Source organism: Hemitrygon akajei, chromosome 10 (genome assembly GCF_048418815.1).
Source record: "Hemitrygon akajei chromosome 10, sHemAka1.3, whole genome shotgun sequence".
Lineage (NCBI taxonomy): Eukaryota > Metazoa > Chordata > Chondrichthyes > Myliobatiformes > Dasyatidae > Hemitrygon > Hemitrygon akajei.
Genome location: NC_133133.1, coordinates 40,679,935 through 40,696,574, shown reverse-complemented (window position 1 = coordinate 40,696,574; position 16,640 = coordinate 40,679,935). Strand labels below are relative to the sequence as shown.

The following is a 16,640-nucleotide window of genomic DNA, read 5'->3' as shown; positions in this document are numbered from 1 at the left end:
TTGTAGATCTGGAGAAGGTTACTGTGACCGAGACCTTGCAAAGAGAATAGAGAAGTCATGTAGCAATTCAGGGATGTGGATAAGAATTTTAAAACTGAGGTATTACTGGACTTAAAGCAATTGTACTCCAGAAACTGATGGATGGGATGCAATATAGAATGTAAATCACACACACTAGACTGTGTTGTCTTCTGAATTTAACTGCTTGAAACCCAAATAATTATAGGATGGCCATGGCTCAATGGGATTTAAAACCTATTATCTCGATAGAGCTGCCTCCCAGGAGTCGTGATCTGCTCAGACTCTGCCTCATACTGTACTGCAGAGAATGGAATTGGCTTGATGCAAAACCCGTGTATGTGGATGACATATATGCGATGAAAACTATCTTGCCGGGTGAAATAATGCTAGAGCAGACCATTGGCATGCTGAAATAGCACATACTGAACTGCTCTGGGGAAATCCATCAGTATTCTGGAGAGAAAGAACAAGAACTGTAGTGGTCTGCTACATGCCACCCAGGCTGAACATCATGAGGGGTGATCCATGCTCCCAGTTTCATAGTGAAGAGCATGAGTGTGAAAGGAGGAGGAAAAGAAAAGGAGGTGGTGATGTCCCCCAGCCCTTTCTTCCCTGCCTATCTTGACGAAGTTCTGCATCACCAACTGTCCCTTACTTAGAAGAATGAGGGGTGTTCCCATTGAAACCTATTGAATACTGAAAGGCCTAGATAGTGGAGAGGATGTTTCCTATAGTGGGGAGTCTAGGACCAGAGGACACAGCTTCAGAATAGAGGAATGTCCATTTAGAGCGAAGATGAGGAATTTCTTTAGCCAGAGAGAATTCATTGCCACAGATGGCTGTGGAGGCCAAGTCATTGGGTATATTTAAAGAGAAGGTTGATAAGTTCTTGATTAGTCAGGGTGTCAAAGGTTAAAGAGAGAAGGCAGGAGAATGGAGATGAAAGGGATAACACATGAGCTATTATGGAATGGTGGAGAAAACGTGATGGGCCGAATGGCCTAATTATGCTCCTATGTCTTATGGTGTTAATGTTACTGACCATCAGAGAATGTGCATGGCTATATGGCAAAAATAACAAGACACCACAAATTAAACATTGCAACCGCAAGCAAGCTTTAACCACTGAGGTTGGTTGAGACTAGAACGAGAGGTCATTAGTTAAGGGTGAAAGGTGAAACATTGAAGGGAAGCATGAGGGGGAACATCTTCAATTGGATGATGGTGAGAGTGTGGAATAAGCTGTCAGCGCAAGTGGTGAATATGGGTTCAATTTCAGCAATTAAGAGAGATTTGGATAACACATGAGAGAGATATGAAGGGTGTAGAATAATAACTCAGCATAAACTCGATGGGCCAAAATGTCTGTTTCTATGCTGTGGTACTCAATGGCTCTATTAAATTATAAACAAATGACAATATATTGGGTTTAACCTTCTATTCTTCAATCTGCTAGGGTTTCTTCTCTGTGTCACTGTCATTATCTAAGTACTCCTGTCAAATGCTATTACAGTGCTTCAAGCAAAGCTGATAAATAACTGCTGACGACCAGTGGAGGAGACTGTAAATGGTCTTAGAGGATGATCTTAGAGTCTAGACACTGTGCCGTCTAGGCTGGGAAGGACAATAGTCCAGAGCTGCCTGCAAGATGCCAAGCTACAGCAAGGCACTGGAATAATTTCAGGAGGAGCACAAAAACTTCCTTTCTGAAAGGAATGCCAGATTTGTGCTTTACTAAGCTCTTTCTCAAGACAGAACTTTGGCAATTCCAGTACCTGACGTTAAAGTACAGATTGCTGGTCATGCAACAATAATAATAATAGTAACTTATTTGTAGAGCATTTTTCATACAAACAATGAGGTTCAAAGTTCTCTACAATGGGATAAAGAGCAAACATAAAAATAAAAGACAAAATATGTCAGTGAAAAGCAAGCTTAAATAAATAGTTTTCGAGCTGGCGCTTAGAAGTGTCAACCGAGTCTCCATCCCTTATAATTTCCATAGTTTAGGAGCGTGGTTCAAAGTAGCTGACCTGTCAATGACCTTTTGTGAGAGATTGTTTAAATTTAGAACCGACAGAAGAAGACTTGAGAGCTCGAGCAGGATTGTAAAAGAAAATCGATTCTTTGGTCCCTGATCATCGAGAGCTTTAAAAACAAGTAAGAGAACTTTAAAATCAATTCTAAAAGATCCAGGAAGCCAACGTAGACTTGAAAGGATGGGAGTGATAAGTTCCCTCATCCTGGTTTTAGTTAAAAGTTTGGTGGTGGCATTCTGAATGAGTTGAAGTGTGTCAATAGATTGCTTTGGAAGGACAGTAAAAAGTGCATTGCAGTAATCCAGTCTATTCAACATAAAGGTGTGAATTAGTTTCTCAGCATCATTACATGACAGAAATAGACTTACCTTTGCAATATTTCTTTAGAAATGCTGCTCAGGTTACTTTCTTTATGTGGGATTTAAAATTCAAATCTCTTCAAGGAAAACACTCAGGCTTGTTACTGCTGATTTTACAAGGGGAACCAAATTCTCAAGTTTATCAAGAAATTTATCTCTTTTGGCTTTGGGATCATCTAAAATTATTTCACTTTTATCTTCATTTGGTTTTAGGAAATTATTGCTCATCCTTTTGTTTATTGCAAACATGCCTGAAGTCAAAGAAGATAGGATGTTATCATCAGGCTCAACCGAATTGTACAGTTGTATGTCATCTGCATAACTGTGGAAATTAGGTTTATACACGTATAAGGAGAAGAGTAGGGGATCAAGACAACTTCCCTGAACAACACTAAAAGGTACGTCATATCTCTTAGAAAAATGATCTCCAAGACAGACAAAAAATGTTCTCTCTGAGTGAGACCTATTAGAAAGGGCAACTCAAATCTCGAGTCAATCTTGCAGAATGTTGTGGTCAATTGTGTCAAAGGCAGCACTAAGATCGAGGAGAATTAAAACGGAGACACTGTCGCTATCAGTGACGAGCCTGAGGTAGCTGACAATTTTGGGAAGGACCATCTCTATGCTGTTGTTTGCACTAGAACCAGACTGAAACTTTTCTAGAATATTGTTCCCATTCAGAAAGAAGTTGCGTTGGTTGAAAATTACTTTCTCAATTTCACACAGGAAGGGAGGATTTGACAGTAGTTAGCTAGTACCTCACTATTAAGGTTTAGCTTTTTAAGTAGCGGTTTGACAGCCACTAATCTGAAGGCATCTGGAAAAACTCCAGTTTCATGGGATGTGTTAATAATTTTTCTAACTGAATTGAAAACACTCTTAAAAGACCCCTTAAAAATGTGGTATGGACTACGTTGAGACAGCAAGTAGATGGTTTATTCTTTGTTACAATCTTATAGAGTTCTGAATCAGAAATACTTCTACATTTTGACATGGTTGCCATCTTTTTACGAGGCTGGTTGTTGAGGTTACCAGTATTTGAAGCAATATTCTCCCAAATGGAAGTAATTTGGTTGGTAAAAGAAAGTATTATAAACCTATACCCTGAGATTTTATGGCAGATGCTTGAGTGAGGATATTATAGGTTGGGGCAGGGTTCAACAGTCGGTTTATATAACCATATAACAATTACAGCATGGAAACAGGCCACCTCAGCCCTTCTAATCTGTGCCGAATGCTTACCCTCACCTAGTCCCACCTACCTGCACTCAGCCCATAACCCTCCATTCCTTTCCTGTCCATTTAACTATCCGATTTTTTTTTAAAAGACAAAATCAAACCTGCCTCTACCACTTCTACTGGAAGCTCGTTCCACATGGCCACCACTCTCTGAGTAAAGAAATTCCCCCTCGTGTTACCCCGTAAACTTTTGCCCCTTAACTCTCAATTCATGTCCTTTAGTTGAATCTCCCCTACTCTCAATGGAAAAAGCCTATCCACGTCAACTCTATCTATCCCCCTCATAATTTTAAATACCTCTATCAAGTCCCCCCTCAACCTTCTACGCTCCAAAGAATAAAGACCTAATTTATAGTTGAGAACATTGTTGCTATTCTCTGTAATAATCTTGGGAAAAAGGGCTCTTTTTGCAGAGTGTATGGCAGCGTTAAAGGAGATTAGTTTTTCCCTGAAAATATTAAGGTGGACTTCTAGCCCAACTTTCATCCATTTTCTTTCAGCTACTCTGCACGATCTCGTGAGTTCACAGGCAGAATTGTCTAAGCATGGTGACATTTTACTCAGTGATTTCTTTTTAACACCAAAGTTGGGCCTTTGTGTTTAATAAATTTGTCAAGTTATTGTTGGAAGAATCATTTACTGAACAGTGTGAGTTGTATGGATCAGATAACCGCAAAGCACTCCAGCGTGTGGTGAAAACAGCCCAGTGGATTATCGGCACGTCTACCATAAACACTGCCTGGGCAGGGCGAAAAGCATTATCAAGGATGCATCTCACCCTAACCATGGACTTTTTACTCTCCTTCCATCCGCTAGGCGCTACAGGAGCCTCCGCTCCTGCATCAGCAGGCACAGGAAGAGCTTCTTCCCTGAGGCTGTGACCCTGCTGAACATTACATCACAGCACTAAGCAGTATTGCACCCATATTGTACTGTCTCAGTACTTTTATATTTGTGTGCTGTAGCACTTACTTTTTATTCACAGTTATTTTGTAAATAACACTATTCTTTGCATTTCTGGTTAGATGCTAACAGCATTTCATTGGCTTTGTATCTGTATTCGGCACAACGATAATAAAGTTGAATTTGGTCTGTCTAATCTAATCTAATAATCTAACCAGCTCAGGGAATTTATGTTGTGTTGCAGTACCAAGAAACCGTTTTTTAACTGTAATTTCTTTTGTGGTCTTGGTTCCAGGCAGGAGGGCATCAGAGATAGTAGTATCAGACCAAAAGACATTAATAATATTTAACTCTTTTGTCATTACTCAGTCAAGTGTATTTCCAAGACAATGGGTGGGCTCAGAGACTCTGTGCTGGGTTAAGATCTTGGCTTTCATGGGCTACAAGGCCCAGCGCTTCAGTAGTCCCTAGGAATTCTGCTAGTGGTCTGAACCTGTACTGAAACACTCAAAAGCCCAGTGTCTGCTGTTTCTTTTTAATGGAAGCTGTATCTTTGATAGTCTCTAAAGTGCTCAAATGGAGATGGCCAGCAGTTCTATACTGGAATGGATGGGCTCTGTGTTGCACACAAAAGATTCTTGAGCACTAAATCGCTGTTAAGCATCTCCATGCCCCTTGGTAATGACACCAGCTCTCTCGCAGCTTCTCATTGCATTTAATTCTGCATGCCTTCTATGCAACCAGCCCCACCAATTCCTTATCTGACTCCCCCTGCAGCAGAGCTCAAAGTGAACTCATTCTCGAACATTGTTTTTGATTTTTACCAACAGAAGTGATTGTTTGAATGAGGTACAGGAGTCTGAAGATGAACAACAAAGTAGGGACAGCTTCTCCCGCTTCTCCATCAGATTTCTGAATGGTGCATGAACACGTTCCTATTTTGCATTATTTATTTATTTTAATTCATTTAGCAACTTATACAGTAGTCATCTTTATGTATTGCACTGTCCAGCTGCCACAAAACAATAGGTTTCATAGCATGCCAGTGAACCAGATTCTGATTCGGTATTTACAAATCCAATACCAATACAAAACAGGAGCCAAACTGGGAGGTAGGAGAAACTTTAAAAAACATCAAGTAGCTGTATAAATAAACAGAATTAATCTGACATTCAATATAATAGAAATGCCTTTAATAAGGCATCCTCATTACCTCTGTGTAGAAATCCGATATTTAATGGATAATGGGCATTGTATTAAGTGTTTAATGGGTTTCCTGGCTCCTTTCCTGCTATCAATATTCACTCCAGAAGAAAACGAACGAAGTGCAAACGGCTCTCAGCAAGTGACAAGAGTGACCTTTAGAGACACACAGTCACATAAATGATTTTCCTTAAAGTATCATAATTAAAAACATAGTTCGATCAAGTTTTCTTGTGCTTGATATTACAAGAGTGGAAGTTTATAGCTGATCCTGTTCACAGTATTCTTCACAATGTTAATTCACTTTTTGAATTTCACATTAACAGAGTAATGAAATCAGTATTAATATTTGCCTGAACTAATGAATATCGCATATGAACTTTATATAACTGTTCACACTGTAATGATTTAGTTCAGACTTAGTATTTTAAGAGGTGATATTCACTCCAAGGGTTCATGCTTACTCAGGTATCATTGTTCCCAAGACTGGACAAGACGTATGAGTATTCTTACAATTCTACCATGGAGAGCATCTCATGCGATACTCAGCCTGATACACCCTGGTGCTTTTCAGTTGATGCGTGCATGTGCATTATGAACACCAAATCAATGAAAGAAAGCAGAAAAAATGAGAAAACAAAAAGCAGAAGCAATCAGATGCACATGATTTTACTTTTTATGGATAGACCGAGGAAAAAATAACACTAATGGCAAAGAAGAACAGCATCCAAAATCTATCCAGGACCGGCTTCTAAATCTCTATAAATTGAATAAGCGCAGGGTTTAGGAGATACAACATTTATAAAGAGGGATGTGGAAACATGTGATAGCTTATATATAAATATTTAAATGGGTATGAGGAAAGGTAATGTTTCATGCATAGTGCTTTTGAACATGAAGACTTAATTGTCCTGCCACCTGCCCCACATGACCATCTATGCCCTTCCCAGCTTGTTTATAGTGGTACGGCCTCAGGGGGCCCCGTTGCGCCACAATCTCAACTTGTCCCAACCTATTTCGTTACCTTGAGTAAACGAGAGCTGCCTGAGTACACAAACAAATTTTAGGTGCAGACAAGTACTGAAAACTGAATGTCTGCGGACAAAAAAACACCTCATGCTTCCAAAGCTCAGACTGTGGTAATGTGTTACAAGGACTCTTTCCTTCATGTTCCTGAGGTTAATGAACTCCCAGCTGCGTGTAGATCTCTGGCAAATGGCAGGAAGGTACAAAAGTCATGATGTGATTTCTAGTAGATTTTCATACTGCCTGCCCAAATTTATAAAAACGTCATTGGACAGTAATGGGTGGTGGAAGAAAACCAAAGACTATGCTTGAATGTTCAAACAGAAATTGTGATAAAACAGGATCCTTTATTGTTTTGGAAACATAGACATAATAATTGAGAGTATGGAGACTATAAATGATGCAAAATTATTTGAGCCCAAGTCATTTATATAGTAAAAATCATAAATGCTTTCTTGAACCATGCAAGAAGAATATTCTCTTGAGAGACTTCCTCATGACTTGCTGGTGTCTCATAATCATTATCCAAAAACTGATAAGATGGCAGCATGCTCAGATGCAGCGGCCACTCCGATCAAAAGCATATTTGTTTATCCTATACATCTTTTTTATGATACAAATCACTGCTGGATACTAAGAACATCAAATACTGCATGAGTATCTCATCAGCTAGTTGCTTGGTACCATTGTGTGTTGTTGCCTAGACTTGGTGCGTATTGTTGTGTTGAATTGGTGTGATGTGACTGATTGTCTTCGATATTTTTATTAGATTTCAAGACCCTGTTGGACATCGGTAATGTACTATACTGCAAGTCTGGTTGGTGCTGTCCACCAGTGTTTACTCAGTTCTGCCCTCTGGTGCTCATTCTGGAAAGAGTAGGCTGAATCAGGACTACAGTCATGTCACTCAGGGACTTGGGCTATATTACTTTTAACTTTTGTTTTCCTTGTGACCATATGTTGTTGGCAGGAGGCAAAGAGTAGGAATAAAACAAATAGGCATCCATTAGTCTCGTGAGACCATGGAATTTGCACCTTGGAAGGTTTCCAGGGCACAGGCCTGGGCAGGGTTGTATGGGAGACTGGCAGTTGCCCAAGCTGCAAGCCTTCCCCTCTCCACGCCACCGATGTTGTCCAAGGGAAGGGCACTAGGACACAAGCAGCTTGGCACCGGTGTCGTCGCAGAGCGATGTGTTGTTTAGTGCCTTCCTTGCTCAAGGACACAACACGCTGCCTCAGCTGAGGCTCGAACCAGTGACCTTCAGATCACTAGACTGATGCCTTTATCCACTAGGCCAGGTGCCAACACTGAGTGGGAATAAAGGGAGCCTTTTCTGGTTGGCTGCCAGCGACTAGTGCCAGTGTTCCACAGGGGTTTGTGTTGGGACCAATACTTTTTACGTTACAGTATATGTCAATGATTCGAATGACAGAATAGATGGCTTTGTTGCAACGTTTACAGATGATATGAAGATCGGTGGAGGGGCAGGTAATTTGAGGAAAGAGAGAGGCTACAGAAGGACTTAGATTAGGAAAATTGGGAAAGAAGTGGCAGTTGGAATATTGTGTGTGGAAGTGTATGGTCATGCACTTTGGTAGAAGAAATGACGGGTAGATTATTTTCTAAATGGAGAGAAAATTTAAAAAAACTGAGGATTCCCTAAAGGTTAATTTGCAGGTTGAGTCTGTCGTGAGGAAGCCAAATGCAATGTTAGCATTTATTTCAAGAGGACTAGAATATAAAAGAAAGGATGTAATGTTGAGACTTTATAAAGCACTGGTGAGGTCTCACTTGGAGTATTGTGTTTGGGCCCCATATCTTTGAAAGCACATGTTGAAAATGGAGAAGGGTTCAAAGGACAGTAACAAAAATGATTCCAGGATTGAATGGCTTGTCATATGAAGAGCGTTTGATGGCTTTGGGCCTGTATTCACTAGAATTCAGACAAATGAAGGATGACCTAATTGAAATTTATCGAATGGTGAAAGGATGTGGAGAGGATGTTTCCTGTGATGGGAGAGTCTAAGACCAGAGGACACAGCCTCAGAATAGAGTGGTGTCCTTTTAGAACAGGGAAGAGGAATTTCTTTAGCCAGAGAGTGGTGAATCCACAGGTGGCTGTGGATGTCAAGTCTTGATGTATATTTAAGGCAGAGGTTGATAGATTCTTGATTGGCCAGGGCATGAAAGGATACGGGAGGGAAGGCAAGAGACTGGGGTGGAGAGGAAAAATGGATCAGCCACGATGAAATGGCAGAACAGACTCCATGGGCCAAATGGCCTAATTCAGCTCCTATGTCTTATAGTCTTATGGAATCACTATTCGTGCTATGTGCTGTTGGTAAAGTGTGTTGCACCTTGGCACCAGAAGAAAGCGGGCTAGGTTCATGTATGGTTGGATGTTAATTAAACTCCAACTTGAAACTTTCACCCATTTAAGGAAAAAAAGAAAGTGAGAGAGAAAAAAGTTTTTGCAAATGTTATGAAATCAAAAATGAGAATCTAAGTTCTACCACATAGAAACTAATGTCTCCAAAAGATTAATATGATATATTATGCGTGCAAAATGAATGAGCATTGCTTTTGAAATGAAAGGTTGATTTATCTGGGTTGAATCAATGACACCTCTGTCCAAGATATAATGAATGAACAATACTTTCGCACACAGGATCATCTTTGTTCAGACACTTTTACTTTCAAATCATGTGTTACTTATATAATTTAAATGTACAGTAGTTAACATAATTTTGTGATATTTTTGTAAGCTGCTGTTTTAATACTGTGTTCTTGGCTCATTATTTGAATCTGCTAAAAGGCTTTATACTCAGGATAAATATATTATAAAATGATAATCTGTAATTAAAAATATTATTCAGATAATTGAATGAGTTGAAATTTGCCTTGTCAAAAATATAATCAAGAATATATAAAGATGTGCTTTGAGTCCCTGCAATTGAAAGGGATTGTAATGTTTATTGGTTGGATTCCATTAAAATACAAGTACAGTAAATTATCCGTCTTTAAGATGTTCTATGATAATAGATAGTGGGTATGGCATGCTAATGAATACTGCATTTGTCAGCAAGAAGAATTGGAAAGCTGCATCATTTCTCCGCCTCTCCTGAAATCAGCGACTGAGCTAGTTAGCTAAACTACACATATCAGGGTTACTATTTGTTCTCTGATATCTCATTCCAGCAATTCTTCATCTGTTAACTAGGTCATGATGTGTGATGCCCAGGCAAACCTAAACCTGTGAAAGAGACAGAAATGTGAAAGGAATCTGGCTAGGGTGACCAGTGCTTGAGTTTGCTGTAAAGTCATTAATGCTCAAAATGCAATAGACAAAGCTGAAATGCAACATTGAACAAAAAAACTGTTGATAAACTAGATACTGTACTGAAAGAAAACAATACCTTGCTTTTTTTCAGTTTCCATCTTTGAAATTTCTAGGCAGTTAATAATTAAGACTTTCTTTTTGTTAGCTGTTCACCGCTGACCTCTGTCTTCAGCCACACAGCCTCACTGTTTTTCTGACTACTAATGCAGAATACATTTTCCAGTACAAGTGGCCATTTATAAAGCACAAGGACAATTCTTTCCATGTTAGAAAACTATTTCCACACTTCTTGTAGCAAGGATCACAATCAGTGAGGTGAATTCCAACCAATTCCACTCTTTCTGTCCCTGGTCAACGGACGTGTTCTTCCTGTTCTATCTACTCATTGCATTAGTTGCAATGCATTTTGGGAATCGTACCAGGGCAGGACACACACACTGAATGGTAGGACTCTGGAGACTGTTGTAGAACAGAGAGACTTAGAGCCAAGTAATTAGTTCCCTGGCACAGTTACAGAATATGGTAAAGGCAGTGTATGGCACATAGGGGAACTGAATACAAGAGCTGGGATGGGATGTCATTTTGTAGCCGGCATTGGTGAGACTGCACCTGGAATATCATGTCCAGTTCTGATCACCATATAATAGGAATAGAGTGATTAAACCAGAGGGAATGATGTGATTCAGCGAGGGTGTGGTAAAGGACTAGAAGGATGTTGCTGGGACTGGAGGGCTTGAGTTATGAGGAGAAATGGATGGTTTTGGATTGTTTTCTGTGGAGTGAAGGAGACCGACTGTTGACCTTGTAGAGGTTTATAAAATTGTGAGGGGCATAGATAAGGTCAGCAGGGAAGTCTAATTTTAGAGGGCACAGGTTTAAGGCGAGACAGGAAAGACTGTTTTCTAAATGAAGAGGGGCAAGTTTTTCCCACACAGAAGGCAGCAACTATATAGGTTACAATACTGATGGGTACAATTATAATGTTTAAACACAATGTAGACAGGTCCATAGAAAAGATGGGCCAGATGTAAACAAATCGGATTAGCTTACTCAAACACCTTGGTCAGCATGGACAAGTTGAGCTGAAGGGCTTGTTTTTGTGTTCTATGTGTTATCTATTTGATCTGAACATCTTGCCAAATAAACTTGCTTCCAATCCTATTAATATCATTTTGGAGCCAACTAGGTCTTACAGAGTTACCAGAGGAAATTATTATTAGTTAGTAGATGAGTGCTCATTTGAAAACTAGATGAATTAACAAATAGTTGTATTATGTCAGGAAATAAGGAATTGATCATAACCTTCCTGACCAGAGCGTGGTAACGAACATGATAGGTAAATCAGCCATGATCGAAAGGTGGAGCAGAATCGACGGACCGAATGGCCTAATTCCGCTCCTGGGTCTTGGCCATTGACCTGAAAGCTGACCTCCGTTTCTCTTTTCGCGAATGTTGCCCACGTTCTGAGTTGGTTCAGCATTTTCTGTGTTTATTTCTAGTTTTCAGCACCTACATTATTCCTGTAGAAAGTCACGTAACTGTACTCCCCCGAGATTCAGATGTTATCTTTACTAAGATAAGCAATGTTATCACTCAGTTCCTCTTCAGTACAACAGCACAACTACATTTCCCAGTAATCATGCGTACTTGACCGGAAAAGAAGCGAATTTCCGGAGTCGGCGACTACTATGTCGCTAGGAAGCCGACTCCGGCTATAAACAGAACGGGAAGGCAGTGGGTGAAATAGGAGCGACCGGGAGGGTGAATATGTAGTTTACTCCCTATGGAGTTCAACCGCCGTTGGTTGTGCGGGAGAGCAGACAGTTGTTGACAGGGTTTGGTGTCAGGGCCTGCTGAGAGGGAAGGAATCACCCAGGCGGTGCTCGGGGCGCAGGGCAGTGACCGGGCTTCTCCCAGTCAGAGGCTGGCTCGGGGAGGGGAGAACAAGGAGTTGCTGTATCATTTCTGTTAAGGTATATTACATAACCACTGCCAGCGCTTTTGCAGTGCAAAAAAAAAAGCACGACCGATTAAGATCTAGCGTTGGCTGCGTTTCCAACGTCAGTGCATAGCATCTGCCCATAAGCCTATCTTCAGTGTGCGCGTCTACAGTTATACCCTTGCAGCCTGCTGAGTCGGTTCCTGTATTCAAAATCAAGGGCTTTCGCAGATCGAATTCCGGCTCGAGACTTGTCTCCCATCCTACCCCCACCCGGTCTCCAACGCCGCAGTCAATCCTCTTTCCTCCGACTCCAGTCTATATTAATTGCAGCATTTTAAAAGAACACAGCTGTTGCAAGATGTCATCTGCACCTATTGACAAGGTACGTTTCTGATTATGATTATTATATGGTTGGCTAAGTTGGCAGTCTTATTTTCACCGATTTGACAGCCCCCTTTTCTTGGGCGGGGTGGTTAATTGAATTTATTTTACTTTGGAATTATTAGATTGCAGTGAAGGAAGATGTAGCGTGTCGAGGATTGTATTTGCTTTGGTTTGGCAAGTGAGAGTGAAGCAAAGAATAAGATTGTTCTGTTTATAACAGAAGACAGAAAGAATCCATTGGTAGATCCGATGTTTAACTGAAATTCGGAAATTACACTGAGTGAGCGTTGCAGTTTTATTGCTACAGCGACCTGGATTTGATCCTGACCTTGGTTGCAGTCTGTGTGGAGTTTGCGTGTTCCCCCAGTAAATTTGTTGGTTTTCTTTGGATACTGAATTTCCTTTTGTATCTTAAAGATGTGCAGTTTATTAGGTCGATTGGCTTTTGTAAATTGCCCATTGTTTAAGTGGTTTAAAAAATAAGTGGAGCATATGTGAAAATGAGTGGGGGAGTGAGATTAGGAGAGGGGAATAAACGTGGATCGGGATTGATGCATTGCTTTGAGAGCTGGTGCAGGTTTAATAAGCAGAATGGTAGTCTGCTGCGCCTTCAAATACAAAGTAACAAAGCTCAATGTCAAATAAGTATTCTGGAATCAGAAAGAGGGTGGGGAATGGTTGATGTAGAAATGGTAGAATAAATGTGAAGATAGTGAAAAGATGTACTTGTTTCTGTTTACTGTGTTGCAGAAGTTTGTGCTGGGATTGAAAGAGGGAAGAAATTCCCAAGCAGAGGGTGCAGACTGTTGGTCAAAGGGTGTCAGTATAGTAATGATGGCAAAGGGTTTATTCTGAGAACAAATTTTCTGCATCAACATTGAAGTGATAGAGCATTTTTTGCCTTTGGGAACGGTGGTTGGTTTAGGAAGCAGGGTGGCTAGGAGGCTATGCCTTGATAAATATGCAAAGCAGAAAGGAAGAAATTGAGAAAATGTTCGGTGTTTACTTGGGATGAGGCAATGATAATAATCTTGATAACCCTTTGGAGATTAACAGATGCCATATTACAAAGTTTTCTCTTCCCTAAGAAGGGTTTGCTGTTGAGGCAATAAATTGGCAAGGAAGGGCAATGTTCCTATCTACTTGTTGGTAGACATGGAAAACATTTGAAAGAGAAGAATGTAACTGGTTTGGGCTCTTCAGGCAGGTGCTCTGTTCATGCAAATAGAGACGCTGGGGATTTCGGCTATGTCGTATTGGGTACAGTGTTTCATTTCTTAATGGCACTGATGTGAATTGTTCATTGTTAAAATCTGAGGTCTATTAACGGAAGGACATTTAATCATATGACATCAGCTTAGTGTCCGAAAGTTCTGCCATAGAACTTGTTTGAATTCAAAGCATATTTGACCCATGGGGAGGCTGTGCAGAATTAGAGCAGAAAGCTATGAGCCAGTGGAAGTCAAACGTGTAATTTTACATGGGTCAAAGAGCATATCTTTGGAGCCCTTTAAGCACCTCCGCAGGATGTGGGTGTTAATCTCGAGAGGGACAGAATTGACCAGCAGGTTTCCAGTTGAGAATACTTTGGTCTATTTCTGTTTTTTCATAGCAAGATTCGTGATGCCTTAGGCATACTTGCTGCACTATTATTATGTATTCTGGGACAGAATACATGATGTTGGTCAAACCTCAGTTTGGGTGAAGGTATAGGAAAGATGTGATGGTGCTGGAGAAGGGTACATGGGATATTCATCTTGGCATGTTGCCTAGGATGGAGCAGCTCATTTATGAGGAGAAGCTAGCTCTTTTCCTGGCGTGGAATAAATTAGAGGGAATGAGATTGAGATATATACAATTGTGAAGTATGTAGATAAGGTAGACTGCAGGAAACTTACCAGAAGTAAATAAAACTAGAGGACATGGGTTTGAGGGAGCAGGGAATAGATTTAGAGGAAATATAAGGAGGGCCACCTTCACCCAGAGAGTGGTAAATATATGAAATGAATTGCCTGAGAGTGGTTCATCACAGCATTTAAGAAGTGTCTGGATGAGCAGATGACTACATGTGGACATTTGAGAAAGATCTTTTGTGATAGTACTGAGAATATCCAGATCTATTCATTAGGGGCAAAGAAGTTCAGCATGAATGGCAAAGGAGAACCCTCTTCCCCATTAACCCAAACATTGGCCTCGTTCAACGTCTTCTGTCCCACTTCTGAAGGAGCCTCGAAGTCCCCTGTTGGGTTGACCAGTTACCTTAAAAATCCACAGAATTGGAGTGGAAGCAAATTATCCCTGACCCAACACTCTGTCCCAGGATTGGTTTTCTGTTTCTTCACTAGCTTTGGTGTTGGTCGTTGGTAAAGTGGTATCGTGTAAACTTATGTCAGCACAACCACAACACTCCACGTGCATTGAGTGCTAGTCTGTAGTTGCCACAAAGATTAAACATGTGAAATTAAATGTTGCAATGTGTACAGAAACCTTTAAGTCATCTCTAGCCAGCCAAAAGCACTGGCCTGCTTTTGCAGGAAATAGCAGTTGCCATTCCGGTCTCCTCCCTGACACGCACCATGTCAATCTTTCCTTTGATTTTTATCATTCTTTTTTTGTAAATACTGACCGTTTTAGGGAAACGGGAATCCACATCCACACCTTGAGCACAGACCCATTATCTGAATGAAAGAGACTGAAGCTTTCAGTGCAAGCAGTAACTATTCTGCAGGGGTTTGGGTGACTCCTGGTTTGGTTATGTAGTTACTGTGGGTTACCATTTCCCATTTGTTCTGAAAGTTATCTCTGTATGTGATTCTTTTTTCCCTTGGGGAAAAAATGGATTGTGGTGATGAAAAAGATTATGCCCAATTTTTTTTTCATCAACATCTGTCGAACTGGCACAAAACTTATGATCCCTGCCCTATATTTCTGAGATCTGAATTACTCACAGTAAACATCAAGAAATATTTGATCAAAGCACCCCAAAATGTTCCTAGCTCTGTGGAAGGATGAGCAAATCAATGGCAGCATCCTTTCACAGGCCAACATCCCCAGCATTAAAGTCCAGGATTTTCTGCCAGCTACGTTGGACTGACTATGTTGTTCAGCTGTTCAACGCAAGGATGTTAAGACATACTTCTTTTCTGACCTCTGTCGTAAAAGGTGTGCAGGCTGTTAGAGAGGAAAACATTAGGATGTTTTCAAAGCATATTGCGTCATCTGCACTAACTCCTGGCTCATGACCTCTCAAGTGAAGAAGTAGCTTTTAAGATGGGCTATTGAGCGCCTTGATCATCAGGAACACTCAGAAGGCCCTTGTGAGTCATGGACGGAGGGAGCACCTCACAAGATACCCATTTGCTTGTCCAATCAGTCACCACTTGCCCTCAACAATAATAAAGTCATTACCCACTTCAGGATTTACAAAACTGAAGTGGAAGTAAAGCTCCCTTGATTCCCCAGAGACTACCTAAGGACAAGAAGATGAGGGGACTAAATTAGTGCTAGTTGTGTGGAGGGTGTAGAGGGGCTGCAACAAAAATATGTTGTTTGGCTTTGTGAAACATTGAGTTATAATCTAACCTTTTTGAAGTTTGATCCTTTACATTCTATGCATCATGGCAGCACTTTTCCAGAACGGCTAATTGTGTGGCCAACACATTCTAAGGTTTGCTGATTCCACTTGATGTAATTGCATACATTTGTCAATTAGTTACAGATGAAAGACGACATCACATCTTGTAAGGTTATAAACTCCAAGCTGACCAATTGCACCAGTAGGTCTGCCACCTCAACATTAACACCACATATTAGTGTTACATAAAGCAAAAAGAAAGTACAATTTATGGCTCATATTTGCCTGACCTACTGAGTTCCTCCAGCATTTTGTATATGTTGCATTGAAAAGGTGCTCAGTTTTGCTTGATTTCAACTTTTGAGTTAACTATGCAAAATCTGGCAACATTTTTTTTGGAAACTTTACTCCTGAATTAGTTTCTATTTAAAACCAAAACTAGTGTTCAGTGATTTTTGAAGTTTTTAGGAGTAGCAATCTTTGGAATTGTTAAAAGGGTTGAAGTTCCCATGTGTTCTGTCTTCACTGTACTTTAAAGCACACCTGTGAGGAACAGCATTTCACCTAGGATTTTGAAATGCTTACACAATTTACTGTACAATGTTTTCC

The 16,640-nt window shown here is 40.5% G+C and overlaps 1 protein-coding gene across 1 annotated transcript in view; it reads left to right on the top strand.

Annotated features, from left to right (window-relative positions):
• The first annotated feature begins 11,790 nt into the window (after positions 1–11,790).
• LOC140734318 (ubiquitin-like protein 3) overlaps positions 11,791–16,640 on the top strand; it is a 30,607-nt gene continuing 25,757 nt past the window's right edge. Inside the window, exon 1 of the mRNA XM_073058115.1 lies at positions 11,791–12,455. Within this exon, the coding sequence (XP_072914216.1) occupies positions 12,432–12,455 (24 nt within the window). The 5' untranslated portion in view covers positions 11,791–12,431. The remainder of the gene's footprint in view (positions 12,456–16,640) is intronic.